General features: G+C 47.1%; 1 protein-coding gene and 1 long non-coding RNA gene across 4 annotated transcripts in view; one reads left to right on the top strand and one right to left on the bottom strand.

Annotated features, from left to right (window-relative positions):
- LOC310847532 overlaps nucleotides 1-27,304 on the top strand; it is a 48,858-nt gene that overhangs the window by 13,126 nt on the left and 8,428 nt on the right. The gene's annotated exons all lie outside the window — the stretch shown is intronic.
- The window catches only part of LHX9 (LIM homeobox 9), a 40,078-nt gene that overhangs the window by 11,936 nt on the left and 838 nt on the right, over nucleotides 1-27,304 (bottom strand). For 2 of the 3 annotated variants that reach the window (XM_083745361.1, XM_083745360.1), the window contains exons 2-3: nucleotides 24,671-24,873; nucleotides 20,608-20,978 (exon numbers count right to left, since the gene is read on the bottom strand). In XM_083745361.1, the coding sequence (XP_083601487.1) occupies nucleotides 20,608-20,978; nucleotides 24,671-24,873 (574 nt within the window). The remainder of the gene's footprint in view (nucleotides 1-20,607; nucleotides 20,979-24,670; nucleotides 24,874-27,304) is intronic. The other variant, XM_083745359.1, reaches the window with a different exon arrangement.

Raw genomic sequence — 27,304 nt, forward strand, 5'->3', positions numbered from 1 at the left:
TTCTGGGAACTAAAGACCCCATTCCACACACAGAACTGCAGGTCACAGAGTGATTTATCAGACAGTCTCCGTTTTCAGGGAATTCTGGGAACTGCAACTCTGAGGAAACAGGGGTCTCCTACAACTCTCAGCACCCTTAACAAACTACATCTCCCAGAATTCCTTGAGCGAAGCCACGGCTGTTTAAAGTAGTATCATGGTGCTTTAAATGTGTGGTGTGACAGTGGCCAGGGAGAGAGAGAGGCTCCACTAGCAAAATGCTGAGACAGAAGTGGTACAGTCCATAAATCTCCCATTTCATTTCACATTAAACCCCAGAATAGTAAGTGAAATCACTTGTGGGTGCAGGGGGAGAAGTGCTGTTTAGGCGGAAGTGCCAAAGGGTCCACCTTGGCCTTTTCCTGTTTTAAACATTTATTATGTTCACTGCTTCCACATCTGTTAAGGGGGCCGGTGTTTTGAGAACAAGCGTGCCAGGTTTCACTCCTTTTGCATTATTATTTAAGGGAAGCCTCTTCCCCGGGGGCGAGGAAGAGCTTTGCAGCGTGTTCCCAAGGAATTGTTTAAAATCTCGCTCAACATTTTGAACAGCAAAAGGGAGGAAAAATTCACTCACAGAAATCGGCCAACTGTGGCAAGAACTGAACGTTGCACAGCCCTCTCATGTGCTGCTGACATCCTGAGACCCACTTTCTCTACCTGGCACAGGAGGGGGCAATTTGCACCAGAGAAGGAGGAGGCCAAAAGTGACGGGAGCAGTTAACCTCCCTACAACCACCGCCACATGCCAGAAGTTTGCCCAACATTTCTCTGATTAAAATAGGGATGTCCTATTCAAAAAATAATAATAAATACATAATAATAATAATAATAGGGTTACTCCAGCACCAGCATAGAGGCTTAAACATGACCTCTGCCCTGTCTCTCCCTTTAGTTTTTCTTAAATTCTCCTCCCCTTGGCCTCGGAAATGTAGGAGGTGTCAGCAAGCACCCAGTTTCTCCTCTTCCATGCATACGACTCTTAATCTCATGGCTGTGAGTTTGAGCCCCACGTTGGGCAAAGGATTCCCACATTGCAGGGGTTTAGACTAGATGTCCCTCGTGGTCCCTTCCAACTATGATTCTATGATTCCTTGCCTCCCAGAACTAGAGCAAAAGCCCGGACTGGATCTTCCTCCCACCTGCACCTGCCATACGTAGGACTGCAAGCATTGCAATCTGACAAGCATTCCCTGGATGGATGCTTACACGAGAACTTCTGCTCTGCAACTCTGATAATGCATCTTGCTTGTCTGAGTGGAGGACGGAGGAGCTGTACATGAGGGGAGCGCGCACAGAAACCTGTGATTTGCGTGCGGGTGGAATGTAGCCCTGCCAGTGTTGCACCCACTGCTCGGCCCACGTTTGCCTTTGGCTGCACCCCCGCTGGCATGTGCCTCTCAAATGTGGCAGATGAGGGAATATGAAGAAGAGGAAGAAGAGTTTGGATTTGATATCCAGCTTTATCACTACCCGAAGGAGTCTCAAAGCGGCTAACATTCTCCTTTCCCTTCCTCCCCCACAACAAACACTCTGTGAGGTGAGTGAGGCTGAGAGACTTCAGAGAAGTGTGACCCAGCAGCTGCATGTGGAGGAGCGGGGAAGCGAACCCGGTTCACCAGATTACAAGTCTACCACTCTTAACCACTACACCACACTGGCTCTCTGGAAGGGTTCCCCATCCTTTACACACACAAACATTACCAGCAAGTTTGAGCAGCAGCTTCAAGAAACTGGCATGTAGGCTCTCACATCCTGGGATAGTCAGTTGGTACAGCATGAGACTCTTAATCTCAGCACTGTGGGTTCAAGCCCCATGTTGGGCAAAAGATTCCTGCATTGCATGGGCTTGGACTAGATGACCCTTGTGGCCAATTCTATGTCTTTAGGATTAAAAACGTGGTTGGTCGGTTTTGTGTACATGTGATGAGCTGTGACTCCCGGCATGTATGCATTCCAAGTAAAACAGCCTGCATCTCAGATTACCATGCAAGTTGCATCCTAAACCTATACTGACATGGTGGCAATAGGAATTCTGCACTGTGTAATGATGCTGTATACCAGGCCTGTGCAAATTACAAGCCGGGATATCAAGTGCAGACTGGCTACCATTAAGGGCAGCCTATCAGGAGCTGGGCACATCTTTTTGTTTCACTGCCTTCCAGATATATATATATATATTTTGGGAGGGAGACCCCTTACTCAGTTTGAGAGATCCCAGTTCTGTAAGCCTGGCCTACATGCATACTGAACCATGTCAGATTATGAAGTGATGAAGAGTTGTTTTGTACAGTATAGGATTCTAGGGTGGAATTAACCCTGTAAGCAATTCACCCTGTGGCATTGAAAGTCCTGTGTGGGGTAAGAAACAGACGTGAGTCGTTGGCTCATGCCTGCCACCACGACACTTAGGAAACTAGATCACACCAAGTCAGATCATTAGCACAGTATTACCTACACCAATGGAGGAAAGGTTATTTCAGGCATAAGAGTCTTTCCCAAGGCTGGTTCATATGCAGCCAGAGTATGTAGCACCTGCACAGAAGTAACCTTCTGATTGGTGGCTCCTCCCTGCCACATATGGAACACAAATGTGTGCCACAAGGTCCACATACACCCACAAGCCTCATTCACCCTTGCCCATCCATTGCCCGTCCTTTTCCCGACAGCTGTTGGCCTGATGGGTCAATCCTACACACACATGCATGGATTCTCTCTCACTGTATGCTCTCATGCGCCCATCCCTGATAGTCTAGTGCAGAGCTTTCCGAACTGTATGTCGTGACACGTTAGTGTGTCAGCTGCAGTGTGTAGGTGTGTCATGCAAACACTCCCCATGATCCTCCCGGGGCTGGAAAGGGGTTAGTTTAACCTCCGGTTTGCTAGCAAAACTGAATTCCCATGTCACAAAATGATGCATGTCTAAAAAGTGTGTCACCAACATGAAAAGTTTGTACAGCTCTGGTCTGTTGCCTAGGATTAGTCACTTTCACAGCTATGACTCACTCTTTGAGGAAGGGGTGGGACTCTGTGGCAGCGTACGTGATTTGCATAAGAAATATCTCCAGGGCTGGAGGTGCTTCCAGATGGGAGTTTATTCCGGGGAATGGGTGCTCCTCATGCATGCACCTTTCTTTCCTTTTTTGCAAGGTCCACGCAAAATTATTGCCATTAAAAATTACCAGCCTGTTTTTTCTTCTTCTCATTTTAATCCAGATTTACACTTCCCAAGGGAAACTTGCAATATCTCAGCAATTCATTTAGAGTGCATGAACTGCAGCCCCAAACTGATACATATATTAATTAGAAACCATGGAAAACAAAGAGATAGCATTGTTAAATTTAAAGTAACATAACGGTTCTTAAACTTTGTACTGGGGATCACTATGTTCCAGCTTGCTTTCTCTCTCTGTGAACCACCTTCTGTGCGAAGGTGCGACAAATGTCACCTTTCCTGAGTTGCTTACAGCTACCAAACCTGATCCCTTTTCTTAAACATTGCCCACTTGATTCCTTTTCTTAAACATCCTTCAGATATATATATATATATATATATATATATATATGCAGGTTTTGGTGTCCTCGGGTGTCTTCCCGTGTAAAAGTTGGGGTGTCTAGGCGACGTTTCGACGAGGTCTCACTCGTCATCTTCAGGCTGGTGCTTTCGGCTTCTTGTTACTGGAACAGAGCGGGATCTCAATGTTTGAGTTCCTATAAATACTGTAGAGGGGGTGTGGTGTCTAGCCTCCAATGTTCTGGGCAGAGAGGAAGTTCCCAGGCTAGTGTGCCTTTTCTTCTTTTGTTCCTTAATTACTTGAGAGATACCTTGAGTGATTTCTTGAGTGATATCCTGAGTACCACTTAGGTGGGTCATTAGGTGTGGATTAGTTGCTAAAGTCTTTGTGTCTTGACCTCTTGAACTTTGTGAAGAGTTTTCCTGAGAAGATGGCTGTATTGCACTTAGTTGTGCTTTGGCTTGGCTTCGTGTATAGGGGCGAGCTGTGGTTTTGTGGCTTGTGTCAGCCAGATCTGTGTAGGGATTGCAGGGGGGTGCAGCATCCGGAGGTGCCACCATGGATTGGCTACTGGATGGTGTCAGTAATTCATCTGTGGAGAGGGTCTGGGTTTGGGTCTGGTGTGGTTGATTGGTGTTGGCGTTCTGTGTGCCTCTGGATCTGGTGTCAGTTTTTGTGGGGAGGGCTAATTTCCAGATGTCTGGCAAGCGGGATGTGTCGTCACGCTTGTTCATGTTGTGAGGGTGTTTCTCTATCTCGATGGCTTCCATGATTATTCTCTTGTGGTGATGTTCCGTGTTAAAGAGCAATTTGGAAGATAAAATTAGCAAAATCCTCCATAAACACAATATCAAAACAGCCTTTTGCACCAACCAAAAAATAGCCAATATCCTCAGAAACCCCAAGGATAAAATCCAGTTGGAAAACCAAGGGATCTATGAAATACCCTGCAAAGTCTGCCCAGCCACGTACATTGGACAAACAAACAGACGAATAAATGCACGTATCGCAGAACACAAGAATGCCGTCAAAAAAGAAGAAAAAACTTCCTCTCTTTTCCAACACATGAAAGAAACAGGACACGAAATTAATTTTGCAGATTCCAAATTGCTCTTTAACACGGAACATCACCACAAGAGAATAATCATGGAAGCCATCGAGATAGAGAAACACCCTCACAACATGAACAAGCGTGACGACACATCCCGCTTGCCAGACATCTGGAAATTAGCCCTCCCCACAAAAACTGACACCAGATCCAGAGGCACACAGAACGCCAACACCAATCAACCACACCAGACCCAAACCCAGACCCTCTCCACAGATGAATTACTGACACCATCCAGTAGCCAATCCATGGTGGCACCTCCGGATGCTGCACCCCCCTGCAATCCCTACACAGATCTGGCTGACACAAGCCACAAAACCACAGCTCGCCCCTATACACGAAGCCAAGCCAAAGCACAACTAAGTGCAATACAGCCATCTTCTCAGGAAAACTCTTCACAAAGTTCAAGAGGTCAAGACACAAAGACTTTAGCAACTAATCCACACCTAATGACCCACCTAAGTGGTACTCAGGATATCACTCAAGAAATCACTCAAGGTATCTCTCAAGTAATTAAGGAACAAAAGAAGAAAAGGCACACTAGCCTGGGAACTTCCTCTCTGCCCAGAACATTGGAGGCTAGACACCACACCCCCTCTACAGTATTTATAGGAACTCAAACATTGAGATCCCGCTCTGTTCCAGTAACAAGAAGCCGAAAGCACCAGCCTGAAGATGACGAGTGAGACCTCGTCGAAACGTCGCCTAGACACCCCAACTTTTACACGGGAAGACACCCGAGGACACCAAAACCTGCATTCCTGTACCCGTGAAAATCTACGAAAGCAAATATATATATATATATATATATATATATATATATATATACACACACTTTCCCACTGTACTGCTGAAGAAGCAAACAGTTTCAAGTTTAGATTTTTACAATTAAAAAAATGCCTTGCCTCTTCATGTAGTGAAAGCTTCTTTAAAAGCTCTGGCTCTTCTGTATTTTCTTTTAAGCAATTTTTTCTTGGTCTTGGGGATTATTTGAATGCATGGGGCACTTGAGCCAGCCTTTCACAGTGGCGCTGAGAAAAGCAGCTTTAAAATGCTGCAGGTTATTTTTTTTCCTTTTGGAAGGAGAGGGTAAATGCAGATGTGAGATGCTTTTGCCTCTTTTTAATATATAAACTGTAAAATCTAAGTCTCCATGGACTGATGTAATGTGCAGAGTATAATGTATGCTTTTCCAGCTTTTTCTCAGGGGTTGGGGGTTGGCTTAAGCTTTGTGAATAAATCCAGCCAACTGTTGGGAAGCTGTCCAAGGTGTCTCTCTGTGTGCAAATCAGATGATACACACACACTCACACATGCTTTAAATATGGACTAATTAAATTCCTTTAGAGCCAATCGTTTCAATTAAAGTTAATTCGCATTGTTTGCTCTGTGACATAAGCAGGACCATTGAAGTCTCTCTAGCTGTTCCCACATTGAACAGATCCTGAAAAGTGATCTAATTTTTCATGCTAAATAGTTAAAACAAATCTGCTTCCCCCACTCCAATTCCTAAATGCATTGCATGATATCAAGTCCTGTTGATCTCTACACGGAATCTTTCCACATAATAGGATCAGGGTGTTAGAAGACAGCTAATTTTGTAGGTTACCAGCTCGTTTTATTCATTTTTTAGCGGTGCAAGATAAGCTACAATGTCTGTAGCAACTAAAGAGCCATGAGACAATGGACTGTGATAGACTGTTTTTCCCAAAGACCTAACCCTTTTGAGAATATTGTTTTAGGTTTCATGATGCAGTGGCTGGTTTTGTACAGAATGAAAATCAACTATCCGTTCTAACCCAGTTCCTCTCATTTCTCCAGATGACTGTGTGACTTATTTTTAGCATGTTTGGGGCTTTCCATAGACAAAATAGTTGAGGTCAGAGCTAATGTGACACTATCACCCCACTTAATTTGTTTGTAGAGTTCCAGTCATGCTCAGTCAGTAGAGCATGAGACTCTTAATCTCAGGATTGTGTGACCAAGCCCCACGTTGCGCAGAAGAATCCTTTGTTGCAGGGGGTTGGACTAGATGACCCATGTGGTCCATTCTAACTCTACAATTCTATGATTCTATGAAAAGGAGTATAATCTCAACCCATTTCCACTACCTGTCTGTCCCTTCTTCTATGTTGCACATCCTAGAGATGAAACTAGAGCTTTTCTCTCTACAGATTGACCAATGGATGAGGAATACTTTTATAAAAAACACTATTTTCAGTTCAGATGTTTCAAGTGTATGTTACTTAAAATATAATATCATTTTAGTTTGATGAGCTGTAAGATACCTTGGGAATCATATGGTCAAATATCAGTGTAAAAATATTGCAAATACTATGGACTAATCTCCTGCCAACCTAGCAGTTCGAAAGCATGTCAAAATGCAAGTAGATAAATAGGTACCACGTCGGCGGGAAGGTAAACGGTGTTTCCGTGCACTGCTCTGGTTCGCCAGAAGCGGCTTAGTCATGCTGGCCACATGACCCGGAAGCTGTACGCCGGCTCCCTCGCCAATAAAGTGAGATGAGTGCTGCAACCCCAGAGTCGTTCGCGACTGGACCTAACGGTCAGGGGTCCCTTTACCTTTACTATGGACTAATAGCAAACTCATTGGATAGCCAAAAGGGCATTCTCCATTCTTAAGAAAAGAGGGTGGTTATCAGCAGACTCAAGAAAAAACCCCAGGTCTCAGAAGTACAACATTGTTTTTAAAAAGACACTTGGGGGAGTAGGTGGGGGGAACAGCCCAGTGCAGGCTTAACATGCTCATTGCCCATGGATTGCTGCTTGAATGTTGGAGGGGAGAATAGAAAACCAGGAGTATTGGCAGGGATGGGAAAAATCTGTCCATTTCAGCTCCTCTCCATTTCTTATACTTCCACTCAGTTTTCTGCATTTCTATGTTGGTTTCCAGGGGCGGGGGGCAGGCAAGAATTAATTTAAAAAAAAAAAATTAAAAAGAACTTAGCTGGCTACAAGGGCTCTTATCCTGCTTGGTTCTCTTGCCCGCTGTGTTTCCAAGACAGGACTGTGGCTGATGCCAGGTTTCTTGCACAGAAACACCCTGAGTTGGCTGCTTGATGGATGCCTTTCATTCGAAAGTATCTCTGAGTGGCACTGAATGGGCCAGATTAAGCATCCGTAGTGGCACTGTCTGGAACGGAGAAGCCTTTTGTATTATTTGGGAGCTAGTTCCTTTCCGGGAACCCTGTTTCCAGACTGTTCCTATCTAAATCCCACTGCTTAGAAGATGGCATCTGTTCTCTTCTCAAGACAGGCAGAGGCAGTGGTCTCCCCTACCTACCCCTTTCTTTGGAGGCAACACTACTTTAAATAGAGATGCCCTGGCCAGGAGGAGAAATGGAATGCCTTCTGTACCAGAGAAGGTCTTCAGGACTTACAGGGGGTTGGATTCGACGACCCATTGGGTCCCTTCGAACTCTAGAGTTCCACTCTTCTAACCCAGGGGCTTTCTCCTCTCCAGAGAAGCAGCAATAGCGGAACTGTGATGAGAAGGCACAGCACCAGGTTGCATGTTCTGCAATTAGGCTAGGGACGCCTGCGGCCTTCTGTTGTTGGACTCAAACTCACATTTTCATTATCGTCCTCAGCATCCCTCACTGGGACTAAAGGAAGTTGGAGTCCCAAACATCTGGAGGGCACCAGGTTGAGGAAAGTTGGACTTCACCCTGTCGGTTCCCTTCCAAAACTATTTTAAGAACAACACCTTGTCCTCCGTATATTTCCTTTTCAGCCTAGAAGAGCAGAGCATTTGGTAAAGGGATCATGGGTTCAAATTCAGAGCTAGAGACATTCACATATCTTTTGAAATCCCAATGTGGCTCACACTGCCCCATCCCTCCCAGCTCTGACATGCATCCCCCCCCCCTCCTGCTTGCTGTGTGGCACACCTGAAAGTCTGTGAAGGGGGAAGAAAACAAGGCTGGGTAGGGAATGGGCAAGATAAGAAGCTGTGGCCGACCACACAGAAGGGCTGACCAATAGGAACATTGGGAAGCTGCCTTCTACCGTGTCAAAGCACTGATCCATCCAGCTCAGTATTGTCTGCACTGACTCGCAGCAGCTGTCCTGGGTTTCCAATGGGTGACATTCCCAGTCCTACCTGGAATTGCTATTGGGGGTTGAACCTGGAACCTTCTGGCTGCAAAGCAGAGGCTCTGCCACTGAGCTATGGATGTTTTCTAGATTTAAATCTAGCACCCCAAGTTCAAGCACCAATCCATCAATATGCAGCCACGTGTGGCAGTCCCCTGCAGGCTCAAGCAACCAGCTGTTTTTCCTCCTTCGCAAAACTGCAAGGACAAAGGAGATGTCGAGCCACATGATGCAGCTGGTGTGCTGCATTTGATTGAGGAGGGCCACATATTGAGCCAGCCTTCCCTAGAGTATGAGAAAACAAGGTGCCGTTCCCCCCCCTCCCCATCTACAAAACATTCTGTAATTCTACAAACAGAAATGTCATGCAAATAGACCCTTTGCTTTCTTGAAGCCCCGTAGGCAGGGATGAGGGACCTGTTTCAGATCCTTCTAGACTCCATCTCCCACCAACCAGAGCCAGGAAGTCCGACAGTCATCGATGATGACATCTGGAGGGCCACAGGTTCTCTGGCCTGTAACATTTGTAACAAACAGCATGTTGATCATGCATTAGGGAGGTGTCTCTGCCACACCGCATATTCCACTGCCATCTTTTGCTATTTTGCATCAGGATTAGACACTTGATACCAGCTCAGACTGTTTGTATATCTAGACCACTAGTGTCTACTCTTACGGACATTGGCTCTATAGTCTCAGGCAGATCCCTGCCACTTTTGTCCCGCCTAATGAAGATGTAGTGGTTCCACCTGAGACCTTCTGCAGGTCACTTAACTATAGTCTCTCTCTCAAGTTCTTCTGCAGCTTTTGGTGCCATATATTCTTTTGGCAGAGGGACGTGGGTAGCGTTGTGGGTTATACCACAGAGCCTAGGACTTGCCAATCAGAAGGTCAGCAGTTCGAATCCCCGCGACAGGGTGAGCTCCCGTTGCTCAGTCCCTGCTCCTGCCAACCTAGCAGTTCAAAAGCACATCAAAGTGCAAGTAGATAAATAGGTACCGCTCTGGCGGGAAGGTAAACGGCGTTTCCGTGCACTGCTCCGGTTCACCAGAAGCGGCTTAGTCATGCTGGCCACATGACCTGGAAGCTGTACACTGGCTCCCTCGGCCAATAAAGCGAGATGAGCGCCGCAACCCCAGAGTCGGCCACGACTGGACCTAATGGTCAGGGGTCCCTTTACCATTTTGGGGGGGGGGGCATTTGCACAATTTTCTCAGGTTTCAGCTACGAAGTTACTGCACTCTCAATTAAAAGGAGACTTCTAAAGCAATGCCTTTGTAACACCTTGTCAGGAAAAGGAAATTGCCTGGACTTTGGAGAAATTCTGATAGGCACTTGCCTTTGTGATATTTGTCAGCTCTGGACAATATATTGTCACAAATAGTCTCCAAGTAATAGTCACAAGTAAAAATAGTCTCCAAGTAAAAACACTACATATAATACGCATCACATAATATGGCAGAGGCCTTACATTTATGCTTAAGGTTCCCACAACATGCCCCCCCACTTGCTATATCACAGAAATAACTAACATTGGCTGCACAAGTATACAAAAGATATTACTATAGTGCAAGATCACAATCCATTGCAGAGTTAAGCCTAGCTGAACGCATTGATTTTTCCATGCAGAGTATGACCAAGAAGGCGAAGTGACTTTCTCCTTGCCCCTGCAGACCTCCACTATTCAATTTAAGTTTCCTACTGATCACGCACACTAGAGGAGTGGGGGGTTGGCCAGACCTGCTCTTGTGCCTTTAACAGCTGTTATAAGCTGCAAAAATCAGCAGCTGGAGCCTTTTTGTAGAATGGAGATCAGCATCATCATTTGCTATGTTTGCCGTTGAAGCTATGGTTGATGTCAAAACTATGGGGGCGGGCAGAAAAGTTGGCAATCCTTCCTTGCTATAGAATTTGAACTCTGCCTTGCACAACAGAGACTGGCACCGCAGGGAGCAATTTAAAGTCACCTCCATGTGATACGTTTTTCATTCTTCCCAACCCTTCCTCGGAAGCACAAGGTGGACATAATCTGAGGCTGCCATCCTAAGCAGACTCATTTTCTGAGCAAAGCATTTAGGATCAAACTTCATGAAGCTATATAGGACTTACCCATACTTCCTCTTGTCCTGCTGCTTCCCCCCACCCTCGGGAAACCACTCTTTAGCACTTAATCAGAGCCCCTCAATCGTGTCCCCTACCATTTCCATTTGTTCTGACCTATCGCTAAGAAGCAGATTTTCCCTTCGGAAAGGAGCTGGTCAAGAGGAAAACCACTCTGACCCATGCTTTCCAGGCATGGCACAAGAGGAAGTATGAACGAGCCCATAGTCCTGCCTTCACACGTGCGCACACACACACTCAACCCCCCCCCCCTCATAATTATAGTATTTTGCTCCTCGGATCAACATGTTGCATTCCTTTTTTAAAAAGGACAAAATAAAAGCTTGGGATAACAGCAGTATGAGTTTATTAAATCCAGGTATCATGATGGGTAGAATCTTAACGTTTTCCAGAGTGTTGTTGTTTGGCTTTCAACTTCCCCCTCCCTATATTAAATCTATTTTAAACCACTTGGTATCCCTTTTTAGAACAAACCAGCTCACTTGGACTGCAGTCCTAAAAAATTATATTCAAGAGTCTACAATCCTATACATATTTCCGTACATTCATCCAGGCATGCCTGCAAACTGGACTGCAGGTCCTCTTTTCACATACCTTTTTAAAAAGGCCCTCTTTTTTAAAAAAACAAACATAGAACTAAAGAAGAAAATGGAGAAAAACCAAATTTTAAAATAACTCCATCTACAATGTTTGCCACCTGATTGTGTGTGTGTTTACTCAGAATTAAGGCCCACAAGTGAGACCTGCAACAAATTGTTGCAGTGCAGAGTGTTACTATTCAGGCTTCCAATCCGGCTTTATTTCGGGACACTCCATTTTGTTCCCTCCCCCCCCCCCCCCAGTATCTCAGCATTGTTGAGCATTATCATAATGTGCTGGTCTACGCTTGCACACTTAGGGTTCCCCCCACCAAAAAACCTTTGTTCTACTTATACAAACATTATGATTCCCTCAAGCATGCTGATAACTTCCTTCTCATGTGTGGCTGGGGCTGTTTTTGACTACGAAATAGCCTGCACTTAGAGAATGAGCTCAGTATTAACATGGAGGGTTGAGCCCAGTGAATATGACCTCCAAAGCTGCTCAGATCAGGACAATAAAATGGGGTGGGCTAGAGTTTGCTCTGTTATTCTCTGTTTTTTTCCCCCAGATGTGAAAGCCATTGGTGAACAAAGGCCAGGTGAGACAGACCTGTTATTGTCCTGCAGAGGTGACATCAACAGGTGTGGCTTTTGCATGACAAGCTACCCCACTGGAATACCCTCTTCCATAGAACTATTAAAGGTTCAGGAATCCTGGCATCTTTGGCATCACGCCACCTTACTTAAAGCCTTTTCAACCTCCTTCATAAACAATCAGCTTTGCTGTTCGGTTTTTAGCTGGCATGTTAATTGTTTTAACTTATATTATATGGTGTGCGCACACACCGATATATATATATTTAACTAAGATGACTAGATGAAATAGAAACCTTTTTTTCTATCTTTGTAGCAGAAGGAATTTCAGTAGGTGCAGCCTGTCAATCAAGATGCACCAATGGGAATTACTTCTGCCCCACAACCATCAAAGGGGTAGTTTCCTTTTTCATCTAGTCACCCTACTTTGAAAACTTATTTTCATGAGAAAAGAGATCAGCTATGCAAACCTAAGCCATACCTACCCAGAAATTAAATCATGTTGGCTTCAATGGGGCTTACTTCCAGGTAAGCAGATCTGCAGGCTAATAGTTTTGTTAGCATGATGAATAAGTGATCACAGGGCTGCAGCTATGCAGCCCGATATGTTAGATGAGAGCTTGTCTGAGCTCAATGGGATTTACTCCCAGCCAAGTAGGCATGCTTACACAGGACTGTAGTACCCCAACCATGTTTTCACGTGTGATGCTTTCATACAAGGAAGCACCCTAGAGCTATTCTTGTGCTTGTTATTCATAGTTTGCATACGAAGGCTGTTTGTGTGGAATTAAAAGCAGAAAAAGGACCCTTTTTAAAACCCCAATGGATATTCTAGCTGTAGGTTAGGCTTTATCCCTGTGACTTCATATTTATGTACAGATTATAGCACATCATGTAGGATTGGCAGCTTTTAAATCCGGCTGCCCCTTTACAACAAAAATTTGATATGTGGCAAGTAAAAATATTTTTCTCCACACCTTAAGCGGTTTCACATCAATCCGCGGTTTAAAAGACACATGAACAGACCACTGCACTTGACAAACCTCACGTCATGGGTGGAAATGCTCTTGGAACCTGAACCATCATGCAAGTTGATGCTGTATAAAAACAGCACTCCAGCTCACAGGCTCTAGGCCAGGGAGATCTCTTATTCACAAAGCAGCCAGGTGGTAAATCATGACATCTAGATGGGGAACTAACAAAACATGGCGGAAGTGTTGTCAGGGAATTATAGGCCCCTTTCCCAAAGATTGTAGGAAAGTGTACCGTCTCAAATGGGACAGAGCCTTTTGCTAGCTTTTCCCTCTGCCTCCTCAACTCACACTTCTCTTCTTTAAAAATAAATAATTCAAATATTCACATCCTAAAGGAGAGCCTCAGGAAGGACATTTGTTGTTGTCCTTGTTATATCATAAAAATGTTCTTAAAAAAAAAACCAAAAATATTCACATCCTAGAACCAGAGGTAACCAGTGGCGTAGCATGGGTTGTCAGCACCCGGGGCAAGGGAAGTAATTTGCGCCCCCTAACCCAGCAGGGGCAGAGAGCTGCGAGTGCGTCCCCCCTAGATGTTGCGCCCAGTGCGGCCGGCCCCCCCTGCACCCCCCACGCTACGCCACTGGAGGTAACACAGCTCCACTGAGAATTGGATAAAATGAACTAGTGGGCCAGAGTTATTGGTCTGATCTGAAGAGAACTTTTACGAATGTACATTTTAAAACTGGATCTGAATCAAGCCACATTTCCTAGGAAAGGAACAGTTGGCATCTAGCTCATTAAGGGAAACAGAACTTTCTCCGATTATTTTATAATTGACCTGGGTAGGTCACTTTGCTTCACCACTATAGTTGGGAGTGGAGGGTGGGCAGCATACCTGGCAAAAATCCTCCTTCTACACAACACATGAAAAGCACGCAAACCCCTCAAAGTGTGAACACACACAACAGCCTCAAATCCAGTCAGCTTCTGCACGTTGCTCTGAATATAAGGCAGCTTGGCAAACAGGAGAAAGTTGGCCTATTAAAATATGCCATCTTTTCTTCGCTGTCTCTCACATTTAAGGCCAATGCAGCAGCAACAGACAGCTCCTACACACACACACACACACCCTACTTTTTAAAATAAATATTCTGCCTCCTCTCTCTGAGAAAGGCTTCTCCCTGCAGAAGCCACCAGAGGTCACTGCTACATTCTTTTGACAAATCCCAGTATGTTGGGAGTTAGAATTTCGGAGGAGACAGTAATCTTTTTATTGGTGGAAAATGTTACTACTTCTGTTTTAGCTACAACACCCGAAAGGGGTGGGGGAGTCGAGGTCAACAGCCACATAAATTCTGCTCAGCAAGGCCTTTTAAAAATAATAATAATAATAAAGAAATAAGCCAATCCCAGTCTGCCTTTCAGTTATCTCCTTTCTGTTCTGTTCTGTTAAACCCCTTAATCCATCATGCAGGGAGCCATTGATCACGGGAAGAAGACGGTTTAGGCTGTTATTGCCATGTGAAAGGATTTGGTGCCCTAGATCTGAATATTCCTGAACCTATCCTGCACAAGTTTCACTCAAAAGGAACGTGTTCAGTGAGGGCTGATCCACAAGCGTCCGTTGGGATGTAGCCTTAAAGGCGCTGATTCAATTATACAATATCATAACAATACAGTGGTACCTCGGGTTAAGTACTTAATTCGTTCCGGAGGTCTGTTCTTAACCTGAAACTGTTCTTAACCTGAAGCACCACTTTAGCTAATGGGGCCTCCTGCTGCCACTGCGCCGCTGCTGCACGATTTCTGTTCTCATCCTGAAGCAAAGATATTAAACCGAGGTAATATTTCTGGGTTAGCGGAGTCTGTAACCTGAAGCATATGTAACCTGAAGCGTATGTAACCCAAGGTACCACTGTAATTGCCATGCCATTTTCACACGCTGCATATATATCAACCCAAAATGCAAAGATGAATTGGGGAAGATAGGAATCTGAAAACAAGCATGACAAGAGCCCAGCTGGACCATGTGAAGGAATCAGCTCCTTGACCTGAAGCTCCAAAGGGCACATTCAGAAGTAATGGAAAGGCTGGACACAGACCTAGAACTAAGTCTAACTCAACATCCATAGCATCAGGCTGTGGCCTGATATGTGCTTCTTCAATTGGGAAGAAGTCCTATTGAACTCAGTAGGCTTTTCCAAGTAAACAGGTCAAAAATGCCTCTTGGCTTATTTTGTGCCACTTGTCAACATTATTAATTCAAGAGGAGAGAAAGCAGAACAGAAAGCCATTTGGAAAATCAAATGTACATCATAGCCAGTGGCCAATGTTGTGGTTTTGCTTGAAAACTGCAAAGGCAGCACAGGTGATTAATAAAATGTGCCGTATGTTTTGAAAGTGGTCCAGGGTAACAAAGCACCCTAACATTGCTGCCCGACAGGTAGACTTTGCCCATGAACAGGAGATCTTCCCACTGCAGGGGGGAACCTTCAAACTAGGAGAGGCCCCTCACCCCAGAAATTAGCCAAATGATACCATAATATGGGGAAATGGACCACATGTGCATTGCAGTCAGCTTGTAGTTCTAAGTAACAATGCAAACCTATGCACATTTTCCAAAAGGCATGTCCCGTTTTATTCAATGTGACTTCAGCTGCAGTCCTATACACACAACTGGCAACAAGTTTTATAGAGCTCAGTGGAACTTTCTTCCAGGGTTTTGCCATTGCACCCAAAGATGCATACACAGAATTCCATCTGGAACCTGCAATTTTACCCGGGAGCTTGCATCACTAGGAATTAGAGATCAGGGATGCATTTGGGGTGGGTGGAAATCCAAAGTGGCCCATTACAGCCAAGTAGATGGTTCTCTCTCTCTCCCTCTCTCTCTCTCTCTCTCTCTCTCTCTCTCTCTCACACACACACACACACACACTCCCCTAACAGCACATTGGAACCTCATTCCCCCTATTTGTGTATCCTTTAGAATCTTGTTAATGGGGAACAGAAAGCAGAAGGCAGCTGTTTCTAAACATGGTACCTACTTTGGTCAGATTTACCTTTGCATTATAGGTGTGGGGGAAAATGAGAGGTGGCATTGTGCAAAGATGACCTAGGTGCCAATCCTGTACCCATTTACTTGGGAGTAGGCTCTACCGAACTCAATGAGACTTACTTCTAGGTAGGCATGCATAGGATTCTGCTGCTAACTGGCTTATCTGACTTGATATTTCACAGGCAGTACCTTCACATCTAATGAAGTAGGCTATTGCCAGGTTCTTTCCTCCAGCTAAATCAGGTATGGGGAATCTTTAGCTCTCCAAATATTACTGGACTACACCTCCTATCATTCCTGACCATTAGGCATGCTTGCTAGGGCTGATGGGAATTGTAGTTCATTAACATGGGGGGGGGCAAAAGTTCTCTACAGTCTACACCTGTGCTAAATAACCCAGTTCCTCTATTATTACAGGCCTAGTGAAGACAACAACAAAACTAAGGGAGAAGGATGACAGCCCTGACTCCCTGAATGCACTCTTGCTTTGTGATTCTTACTTCGTAGTAACTCTGATCAGAAACATAGAAAGCTAAGTTTTAGCTTATCATTTCTGTATGATTGGAACACTTGCTTATTTCTACATCCTGAAATAAGGAAGTGCTCTGTATTCATTTTGCACGCAATCTAACCAACGTTAAGCATTTTAAAAAAAGGAAAACATTCATATATTTGGGCAAAGATGTAAGCAGGTGCCTCATTCTCCTGTTCAAAACCATGGGACCTTCAGATCACAATCCTGTCTGCAATTAATGTAAACAGCCCTTATTTCTGCAGATATCATGTGTGTTCACGATTCAGGTTTAATTCTCTGAAATTAACTCAGCAACATTCTAGGCTAGTCCCTTCTGCCTCCCTTTGGAGACACGGATCTGCTCTGCAATAAATAGCACAGTTATTACAAAGAGGCAGGTTGTCTAATTTGAGGACAACCCACTCCAGTGGTTTGGGGTTTTGCCTTTCACTTTTCCAGCCAAATTAGAGTAAGCATCAAAAGATGAACAACGCCAACTTGACTCCTCTTTCCCCCACCCCCTCCCTATCCAGTTTATTATATTTAACCGGTTGTGGACATGATCCACAGGGAAATTCTCCTACACACGACTTCCAAATGAATGAGGGCCGATTTTCATTTGGGGAGAAGTTGGGAACCCTTAAACTAGCGCGCGCCGTCTTGGTATAGTCTTTTCCATCTGTCTGCTCCGTCTCTCGCTCTCTATCTCCAAACTAACATGACTTTCCAGAAAACACTGGACACTTTTTCTTTTGTCTCCTTCTGGAAAAAAGAGCTCTGTTTTAAGAGCGATTTTCTAGGGAGGGTTGCTTTGTTCCTTGAAAAAGGAGGGAGAGAGAGAGAGCGAGAGAGAGCGAGACGCTCTGAAGCGAAAAGGAATGATCGCAACGAATCCGATGCTCCCAAGCCTTTAACGAAAGTTGCCCAAGGCAGGAACTTAAGCCTTCACTGAAATCAACTATTTTCAAACAACAGGGGGTCGTGATTCTGGTGTGGGAGAAAAATGGTACAATCCAACCTGGTCGAATCACTTTGATGGCTTCTGAGGTCCTACGTACTTTTTACCTGAGAGTAATGTCTTATTCTTTTTTTCTGAATAGAAGCGCATAAGATTGCGCTGTTCGGCAGCGGATTTTACTCAGAAGGGAAATGGCACTGTGTTCTACTGGAAAGTAGACCCAGGCATGAGATTGCAACGGAAAGCTCCTCAGTACTGGGGCTTTAAAAAAAATGTTCCCATTTCGGCTGGATCGTGGCCCAGTCCTGTTCAAAAGATAGCTAGGATTCTCTGTCTGGCAAATATGTTTTGGGGTCGTTCGGAGCTGGGCAGTTGCAGGATTTTTTTCCCCCAAACGGGCAAAGTAAAACCTTGAAATTGAGGAGCAGTTTACGTTTTCAGTGGGGAGATCCGTACCGTTTGCCTCCTGTCTCCGGTTCTACAAATGCTAGAAACTTAATAATTTTTCAGAGTAAAAGCTAGAAAATGGGGGGGGGGGGGTTGAGGGGTATGGTTTAAGGTGAGGGGCAACAGAATTGCAGCCCATCCCCACGATTTCTGCCCGTTGCAAGATTGTGTGCATGCATTGTTTGAAATCTATATTCCATATATTGGCTGCAGTTCTGTTAGTTTGGGGTGGGGTGAATACGCATAACGCTCTGAAAGCAATCCCAGTGCCTTGCCCAGCCCCCCAGCCCTTCCTTCAGTCTCCCCCCCCCCCACTCCTTCTGCCCAGCCCCCTTGGAGAGGAGAGGCGCCTCAGCGCGCGCTCTCGCTTCGCCTTCCTACATCTCGCCTAGCCTAGAAGCGGCTCCGCTGCCAGAGATTCCAGTGTCATCTCCAATTAACAGCCAACAATTAAAACTCGGCTTCCTCCTCTTCTAGCTCCCCCCGCCCCCCTCCGCATCAGAGGACACGAAATTGCCTCGCTCTTCCTTGCCAAAGGTGGGGGGGGGGGGCGAGGAAAGAAGGAGAGGCTTCGTGCCTCCAGCTAGCGCGGGAGAGTGAAATCCGGAGCAAGGCGCTTTCCAGTAGGCAAGCAAGCAAAACTCGTTTAGCGCGGATTGGAGCAGGAGCGCACTGGCACAGCATCTGTCTGCCTTGCAGGCAGGAGGTCCCGGGTTCAGGCCCCGGCATCTCCAGGCAGGGCTGGGAATGCCCTCCATCTGAAGCCCTGGGGGAGCAGCTGCCAGTCTTAGTGGACAATAGATGGCAGAATGAGGCAGGTTCCCAAGTTCGTTAGGAGAGCGGAGCGCATCATTTCAGGTTAATCCGTATTGCAAAACAGAAACCCCGGGCCCTGACTTTCTTTTCCCTGAGAATGGTCCAGATTCAACAGGGTCAACTCTCCCCCACCCACCCAATTTCATTATTATTAATTTTTTGCCTCCTATGAGCTCAGATTCTCTCAAACATACACATCCAGCTCTGTGTTTAGCTTTAGTTGCGCGCGTTCACCATCCACCCATCCAGCCAGGGACAAAGCAACGCGGAGCGCCTCTATTCGAGCAAACCACAAATTTCATGCTCAGGGACCTCCTCCGAGGGGGCGATTTCACGGCTAAATTGGAGGTCGCGGCACAGTCTGCGGGGGCCCCGCCGAGGCTTGCGCTGCCCTTTACGCATCCGACCGGCAGCCGTCTCTCGGTTTCGAATTGAGGCCAATATATCCTGAAACCTGGAAGGACTCTAGGCTCTTAGAAACGGGACTAGACCCGGCAGAAAATGGGGTTGGGCTGTGCGTCCTGATGATGGTCACACTATCACCAGAAAATAATTCTCACTTGCGTTTCAGGCGGATTGCGAGGTTGCTTCCCTCCCAAACAACACCCAGTAATATGGTATTGCTGATATTTCAGCAAGTATAATTGATCGGGCCGCCTAATTCTCAGCCAGCCATGAGAAGGGAAATGGCTGAGAATGAACTTTTCGTTGCTGTAGCTTAGTGCGTAAATTTACGCGCGTCTTCTCCTAGGTCGGTCCGGTTGAGTTCAGCGAGGCGCGCTATGCGCATTTAGCTGAGAGTAAAGCCCGTTTAACACTGGCGAACCTGCTTTTGAACAGAGATTCAGAGGATCCCGTCGTAAGAAACATATCCGATTCCCCAGCCCCGATCTCTCCTCTGCCACACAAACTTTAAGGGGCTTCAAGGAAATCCCCCTCTCCTTCGCTCTTATCTGTCACCTAGGGATCATAATAGTGGCCTACCTTACAGGGTGGTTCAAGGATTACAACGAAGTAATACGTGGAGTGCTTTGGCCTTTCGGAAGCACTAAAAATTAGCCCCCCAGCCGCCGCCACCTCTATGGAAAGCAAGCTGCTTCTGTTCTGATTCAAACTAAACTCTCGTGTCCCAGTGAAGTCGAGTTAAATTAAATCAAAAGGTATTTGTGTCCTATCTTTAAAGTCAAAGTAGGTCGTAATTCGGTCCTCTAAGAGCAAAAAAAGAGCGTTCTAGAGAAAATAAGAAAGATCCCGGTAGTTTCCCCTCCTTAGGGTCAGTGAGCTTCTTGGGATTTTTTTTTTCTCTGTGCGGAATCCTTAACCTAAATCTGAAAATAAATGCCAAGGGCGGGAGGGAATTCAATGGAGCGTCAGAAGAACTAAGTCCCATGGAGTTGAATGGGACGTGCCCTCTTTACACCGATAATTTTACCTACGCTGCATCTGATTCTCTCTAGCCCACAAAAAGCTCAGGCAAGCCAGTTTGCTAAGCTTTAAGGTGCCACCCCTTCCCCGCCTTTCTTCTCTGGAGCTAAGCACTTCCCAGGGGGGTTTCAGAGAGGAAGCAACCCGTGGGAAATCGAGCGAGTTTGCCACCCTCCCCGTGTCGGCGGCGTGTCACATGTGAATCGGCCTTTCTAGGCGTGTAGGGCGAGTTTGAGGCCCACGCCCAACCCAGTTAGGCGACTGGTTCCTCGAGGAAGGCTGACCCCTCCCTTCCCCCCGCGGTAGCCCCGGAGGCTAGTTGCGGGGTCGCCACCCACCTGAATTGTAACTGACGAGGTCCACGCCCAAGGCCGGGCTCTTCCTCTTCCTGGGCCGGCCTTTCTGGACCGTGCCGGTGCCGTTGAAGTAAGGCAGCGCCAGGCCTCCTCCCTTGGCCGCCAGCTCGGTGTAGCTCAGCTGCGGAGGCGGGTAGGAGGCAGGATCGGTGCCCTGCAGCAGGCTCTCGAAGTGCGCCCGGCAGTAGACCACGTTGTCCTTCATGCCGAAGTGGTCGCCCGTCGTCAGCGTCTTGTTGCACGTGGTGCAGGTGAAACAGCTCAGGTGGTACACCGAGTCCCGGGCGCGCATCACCATCTCCGAGGCCGAGATGCCCAGGTGGCAGCGGGCACAGCGCTGCACGGAGAACCTTCTGAAGGGAAGAGCGCACAGCGTTAGAGCCAGCGGGCGGCAGGAGGGGCCAGCGGGCACTCCGAGCCCATCCAGACGACCAAGCTTGCGGACCTGTTGTCGCGTCAAGCGGCCTGCAAACGCTAAGGAGACTGAGAGGCGAAGATGCGCGTAGTTTTCACAAGAAACCAACCGACGTGGTCGTCTGCATGGGCTACACGCGTCAAGGGCTTGCGAAGTTGTGGCGAAGGAGAAACGGGGGTCTTGGTTGGGCAACGGATGGCAAGGGTTTCGTTTTTCGTTTATTTTTTATTATATTTTTTAAAGCTTTTGCAAGAGTGGCCTGGCCCTCTTCTAAATCCGGAGTAGCAAGGACTTAAAAAAAAAAATCGGACACAGAAATGAGACTTCAGATGCCCCATTTCAAATAAGGGAGAGAGACGATAAATCAGTGTTTTTTGTTTTTGAAGACAGAAGGAAAGTTAAATTGAAAAAACACACACAGTAGAGTGGCTATGATCTAGCTCAAGGGGAGGGGGAGTTTTCCGGTTCTCCTGCTCCTCCCGGGGCGCCCCGTTACCTGTGATTACGCCCCACTGAACCCAACAGATTTTCCTTCTTCGTCCACAGGTAGAGGAGAGAGAGGGGTGCAGAATAAGGCCACAGTTCAGTTCCACTGTGGCCTGGAGAGGTTAAATCTCTCCTTTGGAATTAACCAGACTTCTAAGCTATTCCTTTGGGCCGGATCCTGCCCCCAAACCGTCACAGCAAGCTCTCTTAACATGCTCCGGGGTCCCCACCTGTCTTCCCCCGTTATCTCATGTTCCTGCCTGAGTTCCCCATTCCTCCGAGCGATTGTAGCGAGACTATCCAGATGGCAAAAATGGCGGGATCCTCCCCCGCCCCCGCATTTTTAAGGAGCAAATATGCTTTATGCCCTTGGCACACGTGCTGGTTCCTACGGTTGTCACCCGATTAAAAGGACCGTCCCTCGATTGATCACACTTTCAAATCGGCATGCATTGGAAAGGAATAAACTGAAGGGGAGGGAACGAAGTGTGCCAGTGTGCTTGCTGCAGGCCTCATCCGAGAACGAAAAATATATAATACACTATATATGAATATTTTTGTTATTGGAAACCCTAGCACCAATGTATATAGGCATGCATCTTTCAAGCGTTTCAACGATTCATCTAACCAGTTGATCGACTAAACTTTTGAGGTTTGCTTAGCACGTCAGCCCGCATCTCCGTTTTTGTAATAAAAGAGGGAGACAGCCCACAGAACCAAATATTATGACGCCCCCCATCAGGCAAGGAGTCAACTTATACACGTTGCTGGGAGGGAGTCGAGGAGTCTCTGGGATTCAAACCTCAGATTTGATAGTTCCACGGTTGCCTTTTTAGTGGCAACAGCACTTTGCACGCATTCAGACGTGCTCTTTACGACGGTTTAAGCTGACAGGCTCAATTAAGAGTTCTAAGTGGGAAACCTAAAAAAGCTCTGAATCTAGGTATACTGGAAGTTCCTCCTGACAAATCTCCATAGCTCTCGAAACCCAAATCTGAAGCTCCAGGACATTTCGCTATCCACCCCCCTGGATCAGTTTCGTCCCTTTTAGACTGAAAGAGGGAGGTAGAGAGCAGGCTCTGAGTTGACAACCGCAGGACCTCCAAACTAAGGCATTCTGTCCCCAAGGGCGGAGGAACACGCTTCCTCCTGCCCTGCTCCGAAACACGCCAACTTTGCTCATTCCATCCCGAGAGAGGAAGAGTTTCACACATTGCACCGGTATACACTGATCATGCTCTCGGGGGAGGAGTTCTGTGGAGCCGGGAAGCTGGCGTGATTCTAGGCACGCATATTTATTTTGGCTCTATCAGGATCATCTGAGCCTTTTAGCAGATTCGTTTTGCGGAAAGGCTGCGAAATAAAGCTGAGAATACAGCGGGACATCGTCTTTAAGTTTAGGATTTCCTAGGTTTCTGGGGATCTCAAAAGCTGTCCAAAGGAAAGGAAAAGGAGAAGGGGGCAAGTAAACAATACCCTTTCCCATAATTTTTGGAAGATTTCATTAACTGCAACCCTATGCACCATCCCTTCGAAGTCGGTCAGTGGCACTGACTCCGGATTGCTTCCATGCGCACGTCTCTTGGAGCCCGTTTCTCTTGGTTGGAAATCAATGGGCAATTGTTCTAGCTTCGAGCCGGGGTGTAAACAGGAGTGTTATAATTCACTCGGAAAGGCTGGGAGGGACCTGGAGAAATCCGGATGCGTCTCTTTAAGCAAGGGGGGGGTGTCACACACAAACAAGGCTTGTCTGAGGGCAGCTCTGCGCTAACAAGAGCGCGTGGCCAGGCTGCCCAGCGGGAGGGCCGGATCCGGTTCAGCAGCGAGGGGCTGGCGGAGCTGCACGATGGAGAGCCAAGCCAGGCCAGGCCAGGCCAAGCTGTCGCCCGCCTGCTGCGGGCTCAGGAGAACGTCTTCTCCGGACCAGCAGTGTGGCCCGCGCCGCTGGTTTCAAGGCCCGCAGTATATGACCCAGCCGGCTTAATGAGGGCAACAGCCTTGCTGCTCAACAGGGACTAACAGCGCGATCCTAACGATTGAATCGTGTGACGGGGCTTCTTTCCAAGCAAGCAGGGTTAGGGTTTGCAGCCCAGCAAATCTCACTGAAATTCAACACAAGGAGACTTGACTTCTTGAGCTGCAAAACGGCGACCCGATTCAGGTTTGGAAGCAAACTCGGATGAACACACAGCTTAGTGTGTGTGTGTGTGTGTTGGAGGGGTTTTTTTTTTGGCAGGAATGTTTTGGGAAGGATATAGCCCGCCCATGCCTCTAGGACCGTTTCTCAAGCGTCCCTCCCGCTGCTTTGAATTGTATCCCGATGCTCTGGAAGAGGAGGCACTTTCTCTGCCAACGTCCCATGCGGAAGTGAGAGAGCTAAGGCTGCCCTTCCTCTACTAGGAGTTATTGGGGCGGGGGGGGGGGTGATAGCCGAATTTTCACTCTCCCAGCCCTCTTCTAGGCTCCCCTTTGCACCCAAGCCGAGGCCTTTGAGGGCGTATTTACACGTGCGGAACTCGAGGGGCGATTATTTTGCACGTGTCAATGGTCCCCTAGCAGACCAAGCGCTGCCACCCGCGCTTTCTTTCACACCCACCCAATTGATGCACGCATTCGTTCTGAAATCTAGAGCAGGACTTTTATATGACCAGATGTTTGCTCGTTTCCGCGCCGCAACATTCCACATACACACGCTCAGTGCTACACGCGGGCATCACGTGCGTCACTTTGATTTCGCCACCCCAGCAGCAAAACGCCTGAAGCGACGCCCTCGAAAACCACAACAATCGGGGAGGAGATGAAAGCTCTTGCTGAGCTTCCCACATTGGGGGGGGGGGGGAAGGTTTCCACCATTCACACGTGAAAGTCATTTTCAGCGGGGCAGCTGAACCCCAGTGTGTAAGCAGTTGAGCCAGCGCAGACTGATAAACCCGTATCTGTGCGAACGCGACCCAAGTGGAAATCATGCACGTGTGAAGTGCTCCTCGGCTCCTGGTTGATTTCTCCCAGGAAAATCCAACTGAGCCAGGATTGTGGAGGCACCTTTTCTGGTCGGGAGGAGGGAGCGGTCTTTTGCAGTCCCAGAGGGCCACGTGGCGCTCCCCAAACGGGGTCCCTTCTTCCCCCCTCCCTGGGGTGCGTTACCTGTAATAATCCTCCTTGCAGTAAATGCTGCCGTCCTTGGCGAAGCAGGTGAGCTCGGACTCCAGCGCCAGTTTACATTCACAGCACTTAAGACACCGCAGGTGCCACTGCTTGTCCACCGCCAGCAGGTAGTATCTGTCGGAGATCTTCCCTCCGCAGCCGGCGCACAAGGCAGGCTTCTCCGGGCTCAGCGGGGGCATATTCTGCGGAAGGAGAGCCACACTCAACAACAACTCCGGGAGGAATGGGAACAAAGCAGGGCTGCGGGATCAGACCCACCCAGGATCTCCACCAACCCCCATTAAGGCCATACGCAGTGGGTCTCAAGGAAGGGCAACCCCTAAATAACTTTTGCCAGGAGAATCTGCGGGGTGGGGGGTTCGCCCTTTCCAGCACCCAAAGCCTCTCCTATTGCTTAGCCATGGCCTCATATCCCACTACAAGGCCTTTTGGGTGGCTTTTGCGTCGCGTTTTTCCAGACTCTCTGCGCTTTCCAAGGACCCAGACTTGGGACTTGCAGCCGGACGGCCTTAGAAATGCGAAGAAGCCGATCTTTTACCGCGGAAGATCTGGACTTAGGGAGCGGACTGCAATGCAAGGTTTTACGTCTGCGTTTTTCTGTGCTCCAAAGATACCGAGTTTAACTCCCCCCCCCCCACTGTTTTCGTGCCCACCGCCAGGATCTTTTTATTTCCCTCATTTTTATTTTATTTTTATTTTTTGCCTCCTATAAAGGAAAAACTGCTTCCCAAGCAAGACCTGAAGGCGGCAAACCGAAAGCAGCTCCGTTCTCTTGCAAATAATCAGAGGCGAAGCCTTTAAAAATACTCAGTCCGTAAGACTTCATTACCAAAAAAAGGGGGGGAGGGAGCTGAAGGGCGACTTCCCCGAGGAAGTCTGGCTCCAGTTTAAAAGTAGTATTTTAAAAGCTCCATCCAAACCATGTTTACTGGAAAGAAAATCCCTTTTATCACACCGGGCCTAACATCACTGAGTTGGACCGGATTGCAGAAGTTTGGAAAGAAAGATCAAATTCTTCAGAGTGGTGGAAATGCCAAATAAAGACGAAATGCCCTGCTAAAACGTCGTTTCCCACCCATCTCCTACTTCTATATAATATATAAAAATATATAATCGCCTGGATTTTTGCATCCAAAATGCGATCAGTCAGGAAGGCGGGAGAAGCTCTCCCAAGCCGACGACAACTTATGAAAATCTGAATGGATGCAGGGGGTTTGTGTGTTGCTTTTGTTTTCTCCAAAAGTTTATCTTTTGAAAGAAAGAAAGAAAATCAGAGGAGTGCAGAGAAAGGATTCTTTTGGGAGACGCCACTAAGCCTCCGGCTGATTAAAAATACGAATACCGTTGAATCCCAAAAAGAGAAGAAGGGGAAATCATCTGCCTACCCCACCCCACCCCCAAAAAAGCGCTGGGAGGAGAGAAGCGCTTGAAATGCCAAACAGAGCCTCCCCCCCCCCCAGCCTGCTCCAATTCCTTAATGAACTTGGTGGGGGATGGGGAGAGGACCCAGAGGCCAGTTCAAAGAGGCGAGGCTGAGTTTTCTTGCAGGCCATTCCTTCGGTTCATTGTGGGTGCTCAACGGAAGCTGTGAGATTTAGGAGCAAAAGGAAACTTCCTTCATCTCTCACACAGAGAGAGAGAGAGTTCTCGGGAATTAAACCATCTGAAAGGAAGCGGCTTAGCCTGCGTGCAGCTCTGGATTTACTTCATGCTCCTCAATGCAATTCCGGTGAAAATTATGAGACATTTTTATTACCATTTCCGGAAGCTGGGGGGGGGGGGCCGGCGGCGGAGAGAGCCAGCCCTTTCTCTAAACTTAATATCACTACCTATTTCTGTTCTGTTTGGGAGCTGTACTCCCTCCCCCCCCCCGCCCAAGCTGCGCCGTTAGGGTTGAAAAGCGAAGGTAATCTATATATTAGCCGAAAAGAATTCCTTCCTGGCATTCGAAGAGTTTAGAAAGATAATATTTCGTTTTAAGTCGGGCTCTTCACCCTCTCCACAAACACTATGTGTTGATAGTTATGTTGGACTTTAAATGGGCCTTTGCAGTTTGTTCGGGAGGAAATCTTGTCCGAATTTTTTTGGGGGGGGGAAAGTCAAAGGAAATGCGTTTATACTAGTACCAAGATGTTGGGTATGCGGATGGGAGTTCAACTCCGCCAAGGTGTAGAAATTACGGCAGCGCGCAAATTACTGCCTCCGCTTCTTGCTAGACACGGAGATATTAAATCATTACTTCCAGCCCTGTTGTAATCAGATTTAATCCATAACATAACAAAAGGCAAATGCCCCTGGACTTGCTTCCGAATAAATGCGTTTTATTAGGACCCGGCTGCTGAGCGTATACTGGACGGTATATATAAGTGCATGCATGCATGCGTGGGGTAAATATATGGTTTTAACCGCAATCTGCAATGATCCAGAACAAACTTGTTCGACCCCCGAGATTCTTTACTCGGAAGTAAGTCCCACTCAACTCAAGGGGAGCGTCTTCTCTAGTAAATTTACATATTTTTACTTAATTCAGACGGGCTGGACTTTTTGATTGGATCCCGCTTTCATTTTTATTTGTATCACATTTAAAAAAAACCCGAAACAAAAACAAAGAAA

The sequence above is a fragment of the Podarcis gaigeae genome, assembly GCF_964106915.1.
Source record: "Podarcis gaigeae genome assembly, chromosome: 6".
Taxonomy (NCBI): Eukaryota; Metazoa; Chordata; class Lepidosauria; order Squamata; family Lacertidae; genus Podarcis; species Podarcis gaigeae.